General features: G+C 33.5%; 2 protein-coding genes and 1 long non-coding RNA gene across 5 annotated transcripts; 2 read left to right on the top strand and 1 right to left on the bottom strand.

Moving 5' to 3' along the window:
* Positions 1-909: 909 nt before the first annotated feature.
* LOC112763706 (uncharacterized) lies at positions 910-6352 on the top strand. Its single transcript, XM_025809308.2, has 8 exons — positions 910-1365; positions 1569-2730; positions 2797-2854; positions 2942-3202; positions 3277-3624; positions 3722-4021; positions 4167-4242; positions 6179-6352. Exons 1-8 carry the CDS (start codon positions 910-912, stop codon positions 6350-6352), a joined length of 2835 nt encoding a protein of 944 aa, XP_025665093.2.
* A 7229-nt stretch (positions 6353-13581) lies between these two features.
* On the top strand, positions 13582-14394 carry LOC140180848 (uncharacterized). Its single transcript, XR_011874870.1, has 2 exons — positions 13582-13799; positions 14120-14394. It is a non-coding gene; the product is annotated as an uncharacterized lncRNA (long non-coding RNA).
* Positions 14395-15093: 699 nt separating this feature from the next.
* Positions 15094-16904, bottom strand: LOC112765340 (uncharacterized). 3 transcript variants are annotated; one of them, XM_072223353.1, is made up of 2 exons: positions 16689-16904; positions 15094-16087 (listed from the first exon to the last, which is right to left on the bottom strand). In XM_072223353.1, the coding sequence occupies exon 2, from the start codon at positions 16045-16047 to the stop codon at positions 15352-15354; it is 696 nt and encodes a 231-aa protein (XP_072079454.1). In that variant the 5' UTR covers positions 16048-16087; positions 16689-16904; the 3' UTR covers positions 15094-15351. The 3 variants fall into 3 exon arrangements, with proteins under 3 accessions (XP_072079454.1, XP_025667030.1, XP_025667031.1); XM_025811245.3 differs by having other exon boundaries at positions 15094-16047; positions 16689-16873; XM_025811246.3 differs by having other exon boundaries at positions 15094-16073; positions 16689-16863.
* Positions 16905-22233: the final 5329 nt, after the last annotated feature.

Here is a 22233-nt window from a genome sequence, read left to right as displayed (position 1 = left end):
CTCTTATTTACTACAATATTGGTTAATTAGTTCTGGATTCTGTTTAGGTTTTTCTTGAATGCTTTCTCTCACTTTCTAGTCTCTAGGTATTCTACATGATTAAGAATCTTTATCAATCCTATGATTCTGGTTTATAATAATTCAGGAACCAAGCAAGGCTACAGAAAAATCTAATGTACCTAGCAATAATAGTTGATTCTCAACCACAACCACATTTTGTTGGACTGCTCTCCAAATTTTGCTTGTTGCCGCTATCGTCAATCCCTATTTCAGCAATTGTTTGAGCTTCAAAACAAGTAGGATTTTCTTATCTATATCTTAATAAGTGAATGCATGTGTTAGATTATATGTTGTACTTGATTTTATGCATTATTGTCAAGAATTCTTTGATCTCTTTTTCTAATTGTTTGGTAGAAAGTTTGGAGAGATACTTCTCCTATATTTAGTCTTGAGAGTTTATCTTACATACCTTCTATAATTGTTATAGTGTTATGCAAATTATAATGCCTTGTTCTGCAACAATAGTTTAGTAAAATGCTCCTTATTTTAGTTTTTTTTCTTCTCATTTTGCAGACATTTTAAATTTTATAATATTAGTTAGTCATGGATAAGAGTTGGATGCTCACACTGTGAACTTCTAAGAAGTACTTAGATGGGTTAGATGAGTTTCTTGATTTTACATTTCATAATGTAGTTGAAGGAACTTAGATTCTATGCCCTTGTAAGAATTGCAATAATTGTTCTTGGAAAAATTGAGAGGATGTTTACGAGCATTTAGTTTGTGACGGGTTTGATAAGGGATACAATAAGTGGATATTTCACGGAGAATGTAGATCTTCAAAATATGCTGAGAAGGATGGATCTGAAATACAAGATAACTTGGATAAATTGTTGGAAGAGACCTTCATGATGTCGAGGAAATTTGAAACGAGTCAATTTGATTACGCATTGGATGAGGATGAAAATGAAGAAGAGCCTGATGAAGAAACTAAGAAGTTTTACAAGTTGATCCGTGATGCTCATCAAGAATTATATCCGAGCTATAAAGATTTTAAAAAGTTATCAACTATTATTTGTTTGCTCCACATAAAGAACCTTCATGGTTGGAGCAACGTATCATTTAATATGTTACTACAATTACTCAATGAATTACTTCCTAAAGGCTTGTGTCTACCATCAACATATGAAGAATGCAAGTACATCATCAAGGACTTAGATTTCAATTATGAAAAAATTGACACTTGTCCAAATGACTATATCTTATACTGGAAGAAGTTTAAGGAATACACTACTTGTCCAAAGTGTGGTGTTTCTAAGTATAAAATGAAAAAGGTCCAAAGTGCTAAAAGAAAATTTTCTTGCAAGGTAACTTCTCGACCAATTCCGCAAAGATTTTGAGGTATTTCCCTTTGAAACCGAGGATCAAGAAACTATATATATTTTCGAAAACCGCCGATTTGATGACGTGGCACAATAAAGGTCGTAAAAATGATGGAAAACTAAGGCATTCGGCAGACTCACCAGCTTGAAAAACTTTTGATTCGTTACATTCATATTTTGCATTGGAGCCTCGAAATGTGAGGATGGGTTTAGCAAGTGATGGTTTTAACTCATATAAAACAATGAGTATTAGATACAGTATTTGGCCAATGGTTCTGACGATATATAACTTGCTTCCATGGGATTGCATGAAACAACATTCTATGATGTTGTCTTTGCTTATTCCCAGTCCTTCTTCTCCTAATAGAAATATTGACATATATTTACAACCTTTAATCGATGAGTTAAAGGAGTTATGGGAGAATGACTTTGAGACATATGATGCTTCTAGTGGGAAGTTATTTCGTGTACATGCTGCCTTACTTTGGACTATAAGCGATTTGCCTAGTTACTCTATGTTATCTGGTTGGCATACAAGTAGAAAATTGGCATGTCCTATTTGTAATTATGACACATGCTCTAGATTCTTGAAACATAGTAAAAAAATGTGTTACATGGGACATCGAGAATTTTTAGCATCAAAGCATCAGTGGCGAAAGGACAAGAAGAGTTTTGACGGTATGACAGAGCTAAGAACAGTTCCTGTGCCACTATTAGGGCCTGATATATTAGAAAAATTAGGCAATAGGGAGAATTCGTTTGGGAAGACTATAAAGAGGAGAAGAAATGATGATGATCTCTGGACTAAGAAAAGCATATTTTTTGAGTTACCATATTGGAGTACTAATTTGCTTCGTCACAACTTGGATGTAATGCACATTGAAAAGAATATTTGTGAAAATATTGTTGGAACATTATTGAATTTAGAAGGAAAATCAAAAGATCATCTCAAAGCAAGGCTTGACTTGGTAGATATGGAGATACGACATGAACTTCATCCAAAAAATATAGGACTAAATAAGATATTTTTGCCACCAACACGTTTCACAATGTCTTCAAAGGAAAAAAGTGTCTTTTGTTGTGTTTTGAAAAATGTGAAGCTTCCTAAAGGGTATGGCTCCAATATTTCTAGGTGTGTTCAACTGGAACACCACAAACTTTTTGGTCTTAAGAGTCACGACTACCATATTTTGATGCAAGACTTGCTTAAAATAGTAATTCGAAGAGCCTTACCAAAAGAAGTTGTGAGAGTTCTACTCAAGTTTAGTTCATACTTCAAGACTTTATGCTCTAAAGTTATCAGAATTGATGTTTTTGAACAATTAGATATCGAAATTGCACAAATTCTTTGTGAATTATAAAGAATATTTCCACCATCATTCTTTGTGCTAATGATCCATTTGTCTATGCATCTAGCATATGAAGCAAGACTTGGTAGACCTGTCCAATACCGTTGGATGTACCCAATTGAGAGGTGATTTATTTTGAAACCGATATCAATTCCTATACTCTTTATTTGGTGATATTTATCCTTCTAAAACTTTATTACTAATATCTATAGGTTCTTACTCAAATTGAAGAATTACGTCTGTAATAAAAGTTGTCCTGAGGGATCTATTGCAGAAGGGTATTTAGCAGACGAATGTTTGACATTTTGTTCAAGATACTTGAATGACGATGTCCAAACAAAATTCAATAATCCAACAAAGAATCTTGACGGTCCAATACGAAATGGGGTGATGATAAGTCTGGATCCTCTTATGTGGGAGCAATCTCATCGTTATGTATTGTTCAATTGTATTATCATCGCTCCATATATCAAGTAATTAATCATATATGCCTCTTTATTTTTTAATATTATCATACTTAAATTTGATACTTTTCACATTTATGTAGACAACACGAGGAGATTGTTTTTAGTGATGCTCATACTAGCCTTGGAGATAAATGGGATAAGACAAAAGACCATTGTCTTACCTTTACTGAATGGTTTGAAGATTTTGCTAGGAATTCATTTGTTAGTAAAGAGTTGAAGTGGTTGTCTAGAGGGCCAAATGTTGCTGCAAGAAGATTTTCTGCTTATATGATAAATGGTTATAAGTTTATAACTGAAGATTGTGAGAGAAAAACACAAAATATTGGAGTTATGGTTATTTCATCCACTGTCAAGTTTAGAAATGAGAAAGACAAGGATCCAGAAGTGAAAAATGTCACTTATTATGGAGTTTTAAAAGCTATACTTGAGTTAGATTATCATGGGAATTCTAAATATGTGCTATTTAAGTGCGATTGATTTCAAAGTAAAAAAATACAACTTTGGGTTAATACTTATAAATTTTAGAAAGCCAATTTATGAAAATGATCCATTCGTGTTTGCAACTCAAGTGAGACAAGTTTATTACACAGAAGATCCAAGTGATACTTGGCATGTTGTTACCAACACCATTCCAAGGGATTTGTTTCATATATACAGTGACTTAGATAATGATGACATGAAAAAGTTCAAGGATGGTCCTCAAATAACAAGTTTTATGCTTTATCAATCTACAAGTGTTGAAGATGATGTTAATTGGATTAGGGATGATATACCTGGAACAACAATTGATACATGCATCTTAGATAATCAACCAATGGGAGAAGAGTCTCAAGATAATCTTGATTTTAGTCATAAAGATATATCAATCATATGATTTTCTTCCTTCTAGGTAATTTCATACTCTCAATCCCCTTTATTAATAATTATTTTGTTGAATTGTGAGAATCTTGTAACAGTTTTTTTCTTTCAGGTTCTGCTGGGGGATATGGGTGCCGGAAAATCCAGCCTCATTTTGCACTTTAAGGGGTCAATTCCATGAATTTCAGGTTATTAATTATTATCTATCACATCGATATCAATTTTCTATATTCTGGTTGGTTTGCATGTGAAAATTTCCCTTTTTATTGGCTCTGTGTACTGAGTGTAAATCTCCTGGCACAAAATAATCTTTTGAAAAGAAAGTACTTTGTGAAGTTGTCAAACTTTTATTGGATGGTGATTCCAAAATAAATATTTATGGATATGAAGATTATGTTGCTGAATTTCTTTTATTTATGATGTTGACCTACAAGCATGTTTGGGAGATTAACAACTTTTCAAAATTGGACTTAGAATGCTATGACTCTAAAACATTCAATGCTGGAAACTGAGTAGTACAACAATCACCTTGCTTTATTGCTAATATATGCTTCCAAAGTGTATCTGAAATTTTGCTTTGCAATTTACTTACATTGGTCATAATGGTTTTTCTTGCAGGAAGATAAAACTATATCCCAAAGGAAACGGCCCTGGATTTGGCAGTCATTTTTCTTTATATTTAGCCTTATCTAACCCATCAACACTTTCTCCCGTTTCAAAAATATATGCACAGATAATATTACGTATACTTGACCAAAAGCAAGCCAAGCATCACTTTGGAAAAGGTAGAGTTTAGTTCATCTTTAAAATTGTATGAAATTTCCCTGATGCCAGGGACACAAATTGATAGTTTAATTAATATTTGACATACAAAAACATTTAATTCAATCCAATAACCTAAGTTCTCCTTTTCTCTACTTGTAGCTAATTACTGGTTTAGTTCCTCAAACCATGAACGTGGTGGATCAAGATTGATTCCACTCAGTTACTTCACCAGTCAATACCAGGATTTTCTGGTGAAGGATAGTTGCTTGGTGGAAGCTGAGGTCCAAATTCTCGGGGTGGTTGAAGCATTGTCTTGAGTTTGTCTATAGAGCAGTAACAATGAACTACCGAAACTTTTTCTATGTAATGGCTTACTTTTCTGATATGAGTTATATTAATTGAGTGCTTAGGCAGCTAGGCTTTAGAATGTGTTATGTGTAGTATATTGTGTATTTAATCATATAAGCATATTGAAGAAATAAGAAAATTGACTTATTAGACCAATTTTAATGTTTAAATATCTTGAATTTAATTTGTAAAGTGGGTGTAGAACATGTAATTGAAGAAAAAGATTTTAATTCAATATTTTGTGCATTTAAAATGTTACTAAAGATCTATTGTAATATTTTTTGTTGTTAGCAAAGAAAATCTTTTGTAACATTTATTAGAGTATTTCTATAGAATATCTATTGTAATATTTTTTAAAGTGTTATAGAAAGACTTATTGTGACATTTTTAAGTGTTACATAAAATATTTAGTGTAACATTTTTTAAGTGTTACAAAAAATATCTATTGTAACATTTTTCTAAGTGTTACAAAAAATATCTATTGTAACATTTTTCTAAGTGTCACAAAAATTATCTATGGTAACATTTTTTTAAGTGTTACAAAAAATATCTATTGTAACATTTTTACTAAATTAGTAAAACTCTTTAGTAACATAGGGTATATTTAACATTTGTTAAAATGTTACTAATATACATAAGTAACATTTTAATATGATTTGGTAATATTTTTTAAATTTTAGTAAAAGTCAAGTATGTAGTAGTGGAAGCACCATATATTTCCATTAGTGCTCAGCAAACAAGGTATGAATCTTCTTATTATTCTTTGCTCTTGTAGAGTTATTTAATAATTTTACTCTGCTATTCAGTTTTTATCCTATTAAACATATTTTATTATGTTTCTTAGTTAGGTTTGTAGAATATACGTCTTGAAATGGCTAGAGATGATAGAACCGAAAAAGATCAAAAAAGGAAAATATTCATGGAAGAATTGGAAACAAGTAAGTATCATTAAACATTGATCATTCTCTACTTCTAAATTAGCATATATTAACAAATTTCTTTCAATTGTAGGAACAAGTTGATGGCTTCAGACACGAATATGCTTCATTTGTTCTCTTTGATGAAATAAATCAGTTGAGAGATAAAGCCATTACGGAATCTGAAATTATTAGAGTCTTCAAGCCATCCTCTGCAATATTAAATCCTTTTTGTAGGTTTTCATCAAGAGATATAGAGAGTCAATAGGTTGAACATTGTAAACTGTTTAGAATTTTTCAAGTATTGAATTTTTTGTGAATTGTTTAGTTACAAACAGGTGTAAATATTTATTCAAAAGCTTTTGATGAATTTCTTTGTCATATTAAACTTGTATGAACCTGTCTGTACTATGTTGGGATCATGTTAATTTAAATAAATCTAGGTTCACAGTTACTAGATTTAATATATTAAAAAAATAAAAGCTGCACCAAAATTTGTCACATTGACACCTGAAACTATTACCATGAAACAATGGAAGAAAGTAATTTGAAAACCAACAGTGACATGATAAATGTAACACCACACAATCTAGAAAAGTAAACCTTATTTTTATTTCAAAATAAAATATTACATGAATTGCACTGAAAGTCACATGAAATGCACAAAAAATTATTCAATTAAACACCAAGATTCTTATTTCCTTAAATCACTGAACTGATAATTTATAATTTGTCCATAATAAAGGCTTGAATTTGACTGAATCACAAATCCACCAACTAAAAGGTTTAACTGCAAAAGGTAAATCATATATTAGCACAACTATTCACATGCACAAGAGACAATTTTTCACCTAATTAAAGCACATCAATTTTACCTCACTTAGAACTTTCTTTTTCTTTTTCTTTGATGCATTTGCAATTTGTTTTCCAGTATTTGATTTCAATCTATTTTTGGCATGTCCTATTGTTCTCACACGTGACAGATTTTGAAGGTCGTTAATATCATCCCAAAATGCATCTTCATGCGATAACAAATATTTTTCTTTACTTTTGCCTTTATATTCTTATATCTCAGTCATCACATTATCATAAGCACGGTGCAGAATCGTAGTCAACTTCTCAGATTCTGATACAAATTCACAAATATTGTGTGACCGAAAACTCCAATCATCAAATGTCTTACTTCTTGACTCTAATAAAGGCTCATCGTGGCTGCTCTTGATATGTGTGCGCCTCCTCTTTACATTTTTACTCCATCGTTCCAATATATATCTTGGTGCCACTTTATCTACTCGTTCAAAGCTTAACGCACTCAAAGAATGACGGCACAATATCCCTCTTGACTCAAATAATAAGCACTGACATTTTTCTTCGCATGATATCGCGTCATATGTAACCACAAACTTATTGAATGTTGAGTTTGAAACATGTTTTACAACTTCATATGTCGTAAAATCTAGAGCGGACTCTGTTGATCTTGTGATGCAATTCATCTTTCCTCTAAATTGTGCTTAAACTTCCCTGAATTTCTCATGAGTATACACATGCTGAAATTGAACTTCTATTGATAATTTTGTTGCACAAGGTATAACAGTATGAAAATCTGCAACATTAGATTCTCTCTCTTTTTTCTCTCTACTTCCTAGGCAATTATCATATTATTTTTATATATTAGATCAATGAGCTATTGTCTATAATAAACTTATTTAAAAAAGCATGCATGCTCTCGCTCCTTTGTGTGCTTCTCATTCCAATCCAAAAGTGGTGATCAAGATAAACTAGAATCCACAAATGGTGATCTTCAAAAGGCTCTAAAAATGATAAAATACATAAATTAGAAACCAAATGCACCGAAACGTATATAGGTTCGCACCTTTATTACTGAAGCAAAACACATAAATATCCAAACACTAAAAATAACATCAATTAATTATAATAAAGTTACCTTACCTGAAAGTCACTTATTGTCTCTAATACCATACTTCATAAGAAAATCATTCCAATTTCCATCAAATACATCTTTTGTAAAAGAGTTTCAAACAACATGACTCATCTCTTGTTTAATTTCTTCATGTCTCTTGTAGCTATTTAATTTCTGTAGAATCTTCTTCATAATATGCTAAATACACCACATATAGATTGTTGTGGGCATACAAGTCTCAATAGCCCTTTGCATCAATTCATATTGACCGGTAAGAATGCCTTTTGGAGTATTTTCTCCCATGCAATGAAGCCAACATTCAAATAACCATTTGAATGATTGAATATTCTTATTTTTCATCAAAGAACATCCAATAAGTGTAGAATGATCATGGTGATTCACATCAATAAAAGAACCAAAAACCAAATTATACCTGAAGTTAAAAACACATAAACAAAATCAAGATTGCACTGAAAAAAGAATCTAATATGAACTGAAACTTGTTTAAAAAAGAACATAAACCATAAACAACAAATTACATGTTTGTATTGTACATGGTATAAAATGAAACAACATCTACAAAATACTCACAAGTAGCCCTGCTTCTTGTATCCTGCTTTTATTTTCTCTGTATTTTCAAATTTCAAATCAGATAAAAAATAGAAAATAGAGAGAACAGAGAGAACGCAGAGCAATTTGAAAAAAAAGAAATCTACAGAGAAAGAAACCGTTTACTTAAAAAAGAAGTTATATATAATGGCGCGTTTAGTCAAAAGATAGTTAGAGATAGTGGCGCATGGATGTAAATTAGGTTATATCAACTTAGTTGAGTAATAAACTTAGTTGTAGAGTATTATTGAAAAAATATTAACTAAAAACTGCCAAAATTTATTATTTTTGACTTTATTTAATAAACTGTGATAAATAAATACTATATAAAGCAAATTTAAACTGTGTGAACAAATTGTTTTGTCTCACTACCATTTCTTACTATTACCATATGACTTGAAGTGGTAGTAAATGAGTAAAAGTTTACATACGTGTGCGTGTGGTACTAGTGTGGAGTGATTAATAGGGTGTTCATGGATCAGATCGTATCCGCAGATCCGCGGTAAATATCCACATCCGATTCAAAAATTGTAGATATGATCTGATTCGCAGATTGATCGGATTGAATAGGATCCGATCCGCACCCTTTAAGGATCGGATCGTGGATATGTGCTCTGCATCCGCGTATCCGATCCGCAGATCTGCAGATCCGCACAATAATAATTAAAATATATATATATATATATATTATATTTACTTGTTTGTATGTTTTAGTTAGTAGTTATTATTCATATATTGTATTATTTTATTTTTGTTATTTAGGAAAAGATTTATTAAAAATATTACAGGAATAAATAGGTTTAAAAGTGTGAAAGAAAATTGAGGGTATACCCGATATCCGATCCGATCCGCAAATGTGCAGATCGGATCGGATCCGACACTAAAAAATGCGGATATCATATCCGATGGGGATTATTCTGAACTGATCGAATTTTCGGCCATATCCGATCTGATCCGATCCAATCCGCGTACACCCTTAGCGATTAACGCTATTTTTATTTTAAAAGAAAAATTTTGAATTATATTAGAGTGTAAAATATATATTTTTGTCCCTAATGTTTTTAAAATATTTAAAGAATATCCCTAACGTTTAATTTGATTTAATTTTGTACTTAACGTTTGAATTAACTTTCAATTTTACCTTTATCGTTAAATTTTGATAGTCAACCGTTAGTCAACATTTTTATTCCAACTTTACTGTTAATTATTTTTTTTTCATTTTCAATTTCAACCCTAATTCTAACCACAAACCCATGCCTCTTAACTTTGAATCCTACCACCTCTAACCACTGCCAATAGCCCAACACCTTTCACCTCCATTGCAACCACTCCCATAACATCCATGCCAATATCTTGTAAGCTTCCATAACCTTTCTTCACTCATTCCCTACAAATTTATCAAAAAATTAAAACTTCAAAAGAACCAAATTTGAACTTCATATGCATAATTTGCAAGTTTTTACATGACCCAAATTGCCAAAAGTTCAAATTTCAGACACAAATTACGCCAATTGAAGCTGGAATTTCCAATCAGTAAAAGCAGGTAACGCAAAGCATTGAGGGTTTGTGTGGTTGGGGGAATTATAAATAATTTCTAAGAATTTTAAGATGGAAATATCATATTCCCATGTTTGTTTCAAAGTTTAAAAAGCTATTCCCAAGCAAGTTTGATTCCAGAGAACCAAAATACCATAATTTTAATTTCCACCTTCTCCCTGGGTATATTTGATTCCCATGAGAATGAAATCTAAGTAATAAAATAATACTTGAACCACACACACCTTGAGAGAAATAGAAAGATATGGCAAGCCATAGATGTCATCATGGACAAAAACGAGGAAGAAGTGAAGGATGCAAAGTGGGAACACCCGCAGAGCTAGAGAGAGATAGCTCAGCGGGAGTGACAAAAATGATGGGAGTCCGCGCTGTTGTGCCTCTAGTCACGATAATACATCGAGCGCTGCTGTTGCCGGAGAACAATGTTGTGCCGCTACAAGTGCTGTTTGAGGCTACCATTGCTGCTTTCCGCCTTGCCATGCGACGCCCTGTGCCACCCACAGAGTTGCTGCCGACGGCGTCCGCTCCTACTAAAGCAGTTTGCTGTTCTGCATCTGCACCGTCCACCGCCGTTTTTTGTTCCTGCTCAGCTACACCTCTGCTTGCTGGGATTGCTGCCGGAGGTGACAATGCGAGACAGATTCAGGAGGTGACATAAGGTGGAGATCCAGTCATAGGGGTGGAGAAGAAGAGGGAGGAGGAGGAGCAGCGATGATGCTCGAAAACGAGAGCAGAAAGGAAGAGGAAGGAGGAGGGGCAGCAGAGATATGATGGAGAAGATATGTAGAGGAAAGTAAAAGAATGATTTTTGAGTTTGATAGTCTGAGGAGAGAATTGAGTGGATGATAGTAAAAAGGATTTAAGGGTAAAATTGGAATAAAAATGTTGACTAATACTTGTCTGTTTATAATTTAACAGTAAGGATAAAATTGAAATTTATTTCAAACATTAAGAACAAAATTAAATTGAAATAAACGTTAAGAGTAGTTTTGAAAAATTTCAAAAAGGTTAGGGATTACCCTAAATTAGATTATAACTTGGATTCTAAGGGACCTCCGAGTAGACAATGAGCTTTAGCACATGATTAAATTAGTATATTGATATATACTTTGACTAAAGCATGATTGTTAAAAATCAAGGTTGTGAGAACTGGACCAGTCAATTAACTGATAAGATAATTGCTTCACTTGTTGAATGGTTCGACCGGAGTTCAATCAATTTAATTAAATATTAAATAAAATTATAAAAAATTCAACATATAATTTTAAATATTTAAATTCAATAATTTCTAACCTAATAAAATTCAAAATTACACAATTTTACCTAATAAATTATCTATAATTTATCAATAAAAATTTGTAAGCAACTTCAAAATATCAAAGTTTATAACTAAAGCAGATTAAATCGCACGTAAATGACAAACATAATGTTTAACATACAACTAAAAAAATTTTAACCATTAGAAAATCAGCAACAACAACATCATTCAATTTTCAAAATCAGTAACATTTCAGAAAATCAGCAACTCAGAATAAAAAAACATCAATAAAATCATCATCTATAACTCAGCAACTCAAAATTAAAACCAGCAACTCACAATTAAACCTAACTCAGCAACATAGAATCAAACAAGCAAAAATAAATTGAAGATAGAGAGCTTACTAGCGCGAGGAAGGAAGGGTGGTGATGATGACGGAGATAGCAAGAGAGAGCTCGAAGTAGGGCTGTTGAGCTTGGCAATGCCACAAGCTCGACCTTCATGCGATGGCGATGAGAAAGGGAACGATGAGAACCGCCACAAACGATGAGAACCTAGTATTATTAACAAAAGTATTAACAAATCTGAAAATTAGCATTTCAGTATTATTACCAAAAGTACAAATTACAAAACAAGCAAAAATAATTTCAAGCAATAGTGCTTACCGGCACAGAGGGAGGAAGGGAAGTGACGCTGCCAGAAGAATGGGAACTGTCGGCGAAGACACGCACACGCACACGCACATGCGCACACGCGCGCGCACACACACATAGAGACACAGAGAGAGAGAGAGAGACACACACACACACACAGACATATAGAGAAAGAGAGAGAGAGACACACACACACACACACACAGAGAGAGAGAAAGAGAGAGAGAGAGAGCCGAACCGCTGAACAGAGCTTCCACACACAACGCAACACCCACGGTCTATCCTCAGAGGAGAAGAGTTCGGCGATGATTGAAGAGGGTTGGTGGCTGCTGCAGCTACGTTCGAAGGAGGTTTGGCACTGGGGTTCTCCAATTTGAATTGTCAAAGAGAAAGAGAGGGGTCAAGTGCCTTCATACGGGTATTATTATTGGGAAATTTTTTTTTTTGGTTGCTAAACGATGCCATTTTGAGCTATAACCACTGAACCGAACATCTTTAAAAGTCTGGCCAGTTTCGACGGTTCGCCAATTAATTACCAGTTCGGTTGATTATCAATATTTTGTCATACGATTTTTGGAATCAACCAAATCGATCAAGTGATCGGTTTTTAGTTAATCCGATTGAAACCGGTCAGTCCAGTTTAATTTTCAGGATCAGGTTAAAAGCTATAATTTAGAAATTGACTTGTTTGTGTCTTTCTTTACTATATTCTTGGTACCCAACTACCCATTTCACATAAAAGTAGGAATGGCCTATGACTGAAACATAGTTAAATCTAAGTTAAGGGCTGAAAGGAAATTTACTTAAAGAATCATACAAGTAATCTTATAACTTGTACTTGTCGTTTGTTCTTTGTATATAGACAAGATCTTAAACACTTATCACGATATTGCGATTTGCGAAGGAAAATGTTAATGGTTTAGTAATCGTGAGAAATAATGAAATAAAAATCAAAGTGACTAATACCTTTATATTTTGATCATTTGCATGTAAGTCAGCAAAGTCAACTATTTAACATTGTTCTCACTTCTCATTTGCTTTGCAGAATACTAAAATTAACTTCTCCTTTGGCAATTTGCCATATGCTTAAAGAATATGGGCTTGGAGTGAGTTGGATACAATGCATGAAGAAAATTTTAACGCTACCCATAAAAACAAAAGCACGAATTGCATATAATTGGGCCTTTCCGCAGTCAGGGCCCACATGCTACAATTTATGTTGTTGTTCCCAATACATTACACCTGTTTAACTCGTGTATTAATGACCAAAAAAACGTGTATTGCACCTTTTATCATTTGTTTTTTATTTTAAGTAAATTACCATTTTTATCTATTTGAAAGTTTAGAATGCTGATAAATCTACTCACAAATAAATAAAACTATTATTTCTACCCGTGAAAGATAGACTTTTGTTAACAAAACTATCCATCCTAAAAAATTATTTAAATTTTTCAAAATACTCTCTAATATAACGTAACTCTAACTTCTCTTTTTACTCCACACCACCACTTTTCCAATCCCAAACCCCACTACCACTCAAATCTTTCTTCACTGCCGCTCTCATCCCCAACTATCACCATCACTGCCGTCATCACCACCACTGCCCTCACCACCTTCTCTAACACCACTGCCATCACCCCCCTCCGACAACAGCCTCCCGCGCCAACGTTTCAACTTTGAAGCACTGCTCACGGAGCTTTGAAGTTGGGATTGAGAGGTTCGAAGATTCAGCAATATGTTGTCGTTATAGTCTATTTTAATTTTTAATTTTTAATTTTTAATTTTTGTTGCTTCATTCTCTAATTCTGCATCTCCATAATTGACTTATTATTGAATTGTAGATATATGATTGTTGAATTTGAATGTTTCACTTCTATTGTTGGGATTTGAATGTATTTATAATTCTGTTGCTAACAATATGGTTCGGTTGAGACATTGTTATTTGAATTTGAATGTGAAATTCTGAATCTGAATGCTCCTTTTCAAAATAAATTTTCCAGCAGTGATAAATAACTTCTCTCACTCTCTTTGTTTCAGTTTTCTCTCTCACTCTTCCTCCCTTGTTCGATGGTAGTGGTAAAGAGAAGGATTTGGAAATGGTGATGATTGGCTGTGATAGTAGTGGTTGTGGATGAGAGTGGTGGTGAAAAAATATTTGGGTGGGAGATGTAATGTGAAATAAAAAAGAGAAGTTAGATTATAATAAAAGGTATTTTAGAAATTTTAAATAATTTTTTAGAGTTCGGATAGTTTTGTTAGCAAAAGTCTATCTTTTCTGTGTAGAAATGATAATTTTTGTTTATTTGTGAGTAAATTTGTCAGCGTCCTAAATTGTCATGGATAGAAATAATAGTTCACTATTTTATTTTTTAAAACATTTACAATATGCACAACGCGTATGACATGATTGACATCTGAGTGACAAGCGAGAAAAAAACTCAAAAAGTATGTAGAAGATGCAGAAACCTTCAGACGTGCTATAGAAACATGACAGATTACAAGGTAGTGAGGTACGAAAATGAACAATGATGTAAAACAGACCATAAGATGAGCAGAAAAGTAAGTGGAGATCAAGATGTGATGGGGTATAACAATCATGAATTCATAATACAGTGCAACATGTCCACTGCGTCATTCTCCAAAAGCTACTTCGTTGATTTGTTTTATCATAAACATATCTGATCCTAGTGAACTACAAAAAGGCTTGAATTTGCTTTCATCAAACTAAGCACAAGTTATTTTTTTATGTTATATATATATATATATATATATATATATATATATATATATATATATATATATATATATATATATATAAGGAGTCAAATACAGAAGAACAATATAAAATCTAAATATAGATATTATATAATGTGCGCAAATCCACAATCAAGATAGTGAAAATCAATGAGTGGAACGTTGAATCCGTAAAGCTAGTAAATAAAGAAAGTAGTTCATAACCAGATAATTGCTGATATAATATAAGGATATGAACATTAAAATGACAATGAAAATAAGCATAACTTCACTAGTTCTACTACCTTATATATCGAGAGCAGGTATAATCACAATCAAATCAACATCTATGTGTACATGTGCGTTGGCTTATCATGCAAGTCAAGTCTCACAAAGCGATCATAAAGAACATAACTACAAGAATAACAGACAGTACTATATGAACAAATTTGTTTAGTAACCCTGAAGAAGAAAAAAAGGACGCACCAGAAGATTTATGAGAGCATAAATTTGGTTCTGGTGGCAATCTATCAAATCTATTGCCAGATAAAAGCAAGGACAACAAAGAAGACGACAAACAGAAGGAGCCTCTTCAGGTAATAATCTTGTTGCCCTTGACCAGCATGCAGAGGATATCTATGAGCATGGACACCGTGAAATGAATTAGAGTATCCATAAGGATAACCAGCTGCTCCACCATACATGGACCCATTATGATATCCGTGCAATTGAAAGTTGAACAAGGATGGTATAAAACCACCAAATGCCGCAGACAAGGTGAAATTCCCAAATCTTGCAGTCGCCATTGGTGCAAAGCCTCCCAAGCCACCCATTAGACCAAATCCATGTTGATGAAAATGGTTTGCTTCGGGAGGAGGAGCTGCAGTTTCAGGTCTCTGACCGGTAGGACGATGAGGGATATTAAGACCCGGAATAGTTTTTGATCTCGGGTCAGTTGATGTCTTCCCTCTCCCATACAATGGAACCAGCTTCTCCTCCTCAATGGCGGCCTTGCAGACGGGGCATTCTTGCGATTGCGAGTGGAGGTGAAGCCACTTGTAGAGACATGGCCAGCAGAAGAGGTGGCCACACAAAGTGATAATTGGGTCTTGTGCTAAATCGAAGCATATGTTGCATTCAAAATTGCCAGCATCATTGTTGTTATTGCTGTTGTTCGAGTACGAAGGGCTTGGGGGAGACTTGCTCGTTGATTCCCCAAACCCACTTGCCATCTGCAGAACCCTAAACCTTCAGATTCCTATGCAAATTTATCTACAATCTATATTAATTACGTATGAATTTCTCCTACTGTAAACATATTATTATTTGGAATAGTGCTCAAAGATTTTATATCCGATTCATAATTCCTAATTCCATTGTTTTAAAGCAGCAAAATACATTTCAACAACAGAGAGTGAGAGACCATGTAAAAGCTCCATTGAAGGACGGAAAAGAAAGAACCCGTAAATTGCAAAAAAATTAAATTGAAGGACGGAAAAGAAAGAACCCGTAAATTATTATTTGGAATAGTGCTCAAAGATTTTATATCCGATTCATAATTCCTAATTCCATTGTTTTAAAGCAGCAAAATACATTTCAACAACAGAGAGTGAGAGACCATGTAAAAGCTCCATTGAAGGACGGAAAAGAAAGAACCCGTAAATTGCAAAAAAATTAAATTGAGAATATAATTGATACATGAATATCCATGAAAAATACAAAGGAATTAGTGTGAACACATTCAAATTAACAATACCGCAGATCTGGTTTCATCAAAATCACAGAACGAGGGAATTAGGGCTAACAAAAGGGCACAAGGAAACGAAATTGACGAAGAAAGAAAAGGAAATCAGAGGAATAGTTGAAAACAAACCTGCAGACACCAAAAGAAGTAAGAGAGGGGAGATATCAGAAACGCGATCGATCCCGCATGTCAAAAGTCAAAAATGCAAAATGGAAAGCAGGAGCTTCAGTTAATTTTTATTTTGTTTGATATGCGATTTCTTCATAAAACAAACTGGAAAAAATAAATGAGTTCAATTTAATGCAAATTTATACAGCGTCTTTATTGTATTTATTTATCTTATCCAAAATGTGTTCTGTAAAATACTTTTTATATTTATCGGTTGAGCTAATATATGTTTTTAGGCAAAAATTAAGATAATTATTAGTAAAAAATTTTAAATATTTTATTTTAATAAATACATAATATTTATATTGAAATTAAATTTTACACATTTTTTCGCAACAACTTTTTTATTAAATAATTTTAACATATATCCTTAAAATATGTTAGATAAATATTATATTTTTTAAAAGATTCGGTATATTATTTATCGAATAATATCTACATAAAAGTGTTTTTCGCTTACAAGTTTTACAAGTTTTGAAGAGAACGAATCCGCTAAACGCGTTGCTTATGTTACGTACCTTTCACACGCTATATAACAGACTTTTAAATCAATCCAAATCAATTAACGCGCGAATATATAACTTCTAATTTTCAAAAGATTTCGTTTCCTTTTTCGAGTTTCTTGCCAAATTTGTTCGATCTCCTTCATGTGTTCTCTCTTTGCTTTCTCATTCGTTGTTTTACGTGCGTAACACTGGTTTCTTCTTCGTCATTCACGTGAGTTTCTCTGTTTGTATTCTTGTTTCGTTTTTTTCGATTTTCATGGTTTCTGAAATCAAGCTTTGAACTCTTTTTGAAGATAATGGATGATTCAACTTCAGATTGTCAGCTGAACCAGGGTGAAGTGGATTTTGAATTTAAATCGAACGAAGTTCCTGAGGTGTGATTTAGTTTCAATTAATTATTGAATTTGAATTTGATGCAGTTAGTCGTTCATGATTTTCTAGCTGAATAATCCATGAACATTGACTGTGAAATTAATGCGTAAACATAATCTGTGAATTGAATCTAATGTACTAGTTTTGATTAATTTTCTGCATTTTATATCAGACGTTCGGGTGTAGATAAGAACTTTTGGGTGTATTTTAGGGGAAGTTTGGGCGTATTTATATTTTATGGCTTTTCTTGTTATTTTAGTTGAGTTGTTGTCGTTCGGGTGTAGATTAGGAATTCTTGGGTGTATTTTAGATTTTAACATGGTGTATTTTGCAGCCCCTATGTGTTGTTGATGACCAATTTGTTCCCAAGGTTAGAATGACTTTTACCACCCTTGAAGATGCTGCAAAATTTTACAAGGACTATGCCAAGACTACAGGTTTTTCTATAAGAGTTCGGAGCACAAATAAGAAGGAAAACGAGATTAAGAATCAATTGATTACATGTAGCAGAGAGGAAAAATAGAAATCTAAAATATCTCCGACCGAGAAGACAAATCCCACAGCTGGTTTAAATTGTCCTGCAAGAATTTATATACACACATTGAAGGATGTTGGTGCTTGGATCATTTCGAAGGTCGTGTTGCATCATTCACACCTTTGCTGTCCAACTAAAGCAGAGATGCTCAAACAGCACATGGAACTAAGCATGTCCGTTCGTCGTACAATAGAGAATGACGAGGAGGCTAGTATCAGACCAAGCAAAACTTACCAATCATTTGTTGCAATAGCTGGGGGTCACCGTGAGTTAAATTTTATCGAAAAGGATGTGAGAAATTACATCACGAGAGAAGTGCGGAATGTTTCGAAACAAGAAGATGCAAAGGAATTCGGAAAATATTTATTAAGAATGAAAGAGAAGAATCAGAATTTCTTTTTCGAGCTCGAACTCGAGGATGATCAATCGATTAAGCTGGCTTTTTGGGCCGATGCAAGGAGTAGAGCTGTCTTTGAGTATTTCGAGATGTTATTTCATTTGACACCACCTACAATACTAACAGGTAATATGATGTTCTTGTTTATGATGTTAAATTAATGTTGTTTTATGAATCTGCTGCAGAGGTGTATATTGGATATTTTTGGGTGTATAAAATCATTTTTTGGGTGTACGTAATGATTTTTCATTCTGCACTATCGTAATTTGTTTCAGGTATAATTTGGTTTGTGGTTCTTTTGTCGGGGTGAATCACCACGGTCAGTCAACACTTCTTGGATGCTCTTTGATGAAAAACGAAGAAATTAAATCATTCAAATGGTTATTTCAATGTTGGCTTCGTTGCATGGGAGGAAATGCTCCGAAAGGGATTCTCACCGATCAATGCGCATCAATGAAAAGGGCTATAGAGGCTTGTATGCCAACAACAATTCACCGTTGGTGTATTTGGCACATCATGAAGAAGATTCCAAGAAAATTAAATGGGTGCAAGGGACACGTAGAAATTGAACAAGAAATAAGCCAAGTTGTTTGGAACTCTCATACCAAAGACTCATTTGATAGAAATTGGAATGATTTTATGCTGAAGTATGGTCTTATGGACAACAAGTGGCTTTCAGGTAATGTTGTTTAAAATCTGCAGCAGAGGTGTAAATTGCATTTTTTTTGTGTAATATAGCCTTATTTGGGTGTATTATACAGATCTTTAAGAAGACCGTCATATATGGGTTCCAATTTATCTAGATCACCACTTCTGGGCAGGGATGAGAAGCACACAAAGGAGCAAGAGCATGCATTCATTTTTAACAAGTTTATTACACGGAACAGCTCGCTTATTCAATTTGTCAAACAATACGATAATTGCCTCAGAAGCAGGGAGCAAGAAGAAAGAGAATCGGATGCTGCAGATTTTCATATGGTCATACCGTGTGCAACAAAATCCTCCATTGAAGCTCAGTTTCAACATGTGTACACTCACCAAAAGTTTAGGGAAGTTCAAGCATAATTCAGAGGAAAGGAAAATTGTATCACAAGATTAACGAACTCCGCTCTAGGCTATTCAGTATACGAAGTTGGAGAACAAGTTTCCAGCTCAATATTCAACAAGTTTGTGGTTACTTACGACTCAGTAGCAGCCCAAGTAAAATGCCAATGCTTATTATTCGAGTCAAGAGGCATATTGTGCTGTCATGCACTAAGTGTGTTAAGCTTTGAACGAGTAACCCAAGTGTCACCGAGATATATATTGGAACGATGGAGCAAGAACGTAAAGAGGCGACACACACACATCAAGAGCAGCCACGATGAGCCACTGTTGGAGCCAAGAAGCAAGAGGTTTGACGAATTGGTGTTTCGTTCACAAAATATTTTCGAATTTGCATCAGAATCGGAGGAGCTGACTGCCATTCTGCACCGTGCGTACGATAACATCATGGTTGAGATGGAAGAACTTAAAGCCAAAAGGAAAGGGACATGTTCGTTATCTCACGAAGATGCCAACTTGGAATCCGTTAACGAGCTTCAAGGCCCTCCAAGGGTTCGAACAAGAGGATGTCCAAAAAATAGGTTAGGTTCAAAGTTGGACAAACAGATTGCAAATCCCTCAAAGAAGAAGAAAACGAAAGCTCTAAACGAGGTAAAAGTGATGTTCTTTAAACATGTGGTGATTGAGTTTAATTTTCTTGTTAATATTTTTGCTAATATGTGAGTTTATTATTTCCAGTTAAACCTCTTTGATGTTGCATCAGTGGTGCGTCCAAATTCCAGCCAATATCAAGGACGTGTTATGAATTATCAGTTCAGGGAACCAGAAGCAGGGGATAGTTTTTTGGGTGTATAGTTACAAAATATGGGTGTAAAGCTTAGTTTTTTAGGTGTATTTCTGAATTTTCTTCTGTTTGACATTTTACATATATATATATATATATATATATATATATATATATATATATATATATATATATATATATATATTTCAGATGCTGCTGTTTATGTTATAAATTATTGTTTTTTTTATTTTTTTATGGTTTAGGGTTTATGGTTTAGGGTTAGGGTTTAGTTTTTATGGTTTAGGATTTAGGGTTTAGGGTTTAGGGATTAGGGTTTAGGGATTAGGATTTTAGGGATTAGGGTTTAGGGTTTATGGTTTAGGATTTAGGGTTTAGGGTTTTAGGGGTTAGGGTTTTATGTTTTTAGGGTTTTAGGGTTTATGGGTTTAGGGTTTTAGGGTTTAGGATTTAGGATTTTAGGGTTTAGGGGTTTAGGGGTTTAGGGATAAAGCATCATGGGATAGAAGTTTGGGTGTATATTTAACTTTCCTTAGGTGTAAAATTTGATGTTATGGGTGTAAAATTCGATGTTTTGGGTTTATAGTAGGTTGGGTGGTTTAGAGTTTAGGGTTTAGTATTTAGAGTTTAGGGTTTAAGGTTTATGGTTTAGGGTTTATTGTTTAGGGTTTAAGGTTTTAGGGTTTATGGTTTAGGGGTTTTGGGTTTAGGGTTTAGGGGTTTAGGGTTTTAGGGATAAAGCATCAGGGGATAAAAGTTTGGGTGTATATTCAACTTTCCTTGGGTGTAAAATTTCAAGTTATGGGTGAATATCTGGTTTGATTTTTCCTTCATATTTTAGTACCTATAATTCAGACCTTTTGAATACAGTAGAGAGAATTTAATTATGGAATTTTTTTTACAATAAACTGGATTATAATTGGCAAATTTTTACAGCATGTGTTCAATTTCTTACAAGACTATATAACAGTTAGATTAATCAGTGTCAATATCATTAGAATCTATCTGACAATATGGACTCAATAACAATGAGGATGGCTTGGATAGTCTTATTGCATCACTTCCCCTAATGGCTTCAAATTTGTCTTGATTCATTTCATTGAATATAATTCGGAAAGCATATTCTACTCTATAGTGGTCCACCTCGTCCTGCAGTTTAAAATAATTTTCTTTTTAATCAACCATGTTAATTTAGTAAAGTAATATAAAGTTATATAGTTTTTAAACACAATTACCTGGGTCCAATTGTCCCACTCATACTTCCCCCTTTTAATGTTTTCGGGCTGAATTATGAATTATCTCAAGCCACTTCATTACATAAATAGCACAGTCATAGCTGAAAAACAAGAAATAAATTAGCAAATTACATATAGGAAAGTTTAATTTTCAGATTGAAAGATTTATATCTTGTCTTTTGGCCTGAGATGTTAATGTATGGTGGATGAATTTCGTGATCCTTTCTCTTTAGAGGTGCCCCCCAGCATATACTCTCATTCTTGAAATTACATATCCCTTAAAACACAAAACAAATCAGTAACATATGAATAAATTTAATAAAAGAATACACCCAAAGGAGCACAAAGTTACACCTTATATTGAACATAAATACACCCAAATATTAAAATACAAAACACAGAACCAACTTACAATGAATTTATTTATGTCCATTCTGGCATTGGATGGACATGTCTTATGATATGGGTCGAGTATATAAAATTTTTTCTTTCTTGTATCAGCCACCCATAACCACCAATGGTTTGAATAGCAAACAAGTGCAAAAATATGAAGCATGTCCACATTGAACAGTGTTTTAATTTATTTGGCACATAAGTAAAGAATGGTAATAAGAA

This window comes from Arachis hypogaea, chromosome 17 (genome assembly GCF_003086295.3).
Source record: "Arachis hypogaea cultivar Tifrunner chromosome 17, arahy.Tifrunner.gnm2.J5K5, whole genome shotgun sequence".
NCBI classification, from domain to species: domain Eukaryota; kingdom Viridiplantae; phylum Streptophyta; class Magnoliopsida; order Fabales; family Fabaceae; genus Arachis; species Arachis hypogaea.
Note: the sequence above shows the minus strand (reverse complement) of the source record. Positions and strands in the feature narration are given on the sequence as shown.

Coding starts and splice junctions, on each gene's coding strand:
- LOC112763706 (XM_025809308.2), top strand. CDS start 910: ATGTCGAGGAAATTTGAAACGAGTCAATTTGATTACGCATTGGATGAG. Junction 2,731..2,796: donor CGAAATTGCACAAATTCTTT/GTGAATTATAAA, acceptor CTATGCATCTAG/CATATGAAGCAAGACTTGGT. Junction 2,855..2,941: donor TGGATGTACCCAATTGAGAG/GTGATTTATTTT, acceptor TAATATCTATAG/GTTCTTACTCAAATTGAAGA.
- LOC112765340 (XM_072223353.1), bottom strand. CDS start 16,047: ATGGCAAGTGGGTTTGGGGAATCAACGAGCAAGTCTCCCCCAAGCCCT.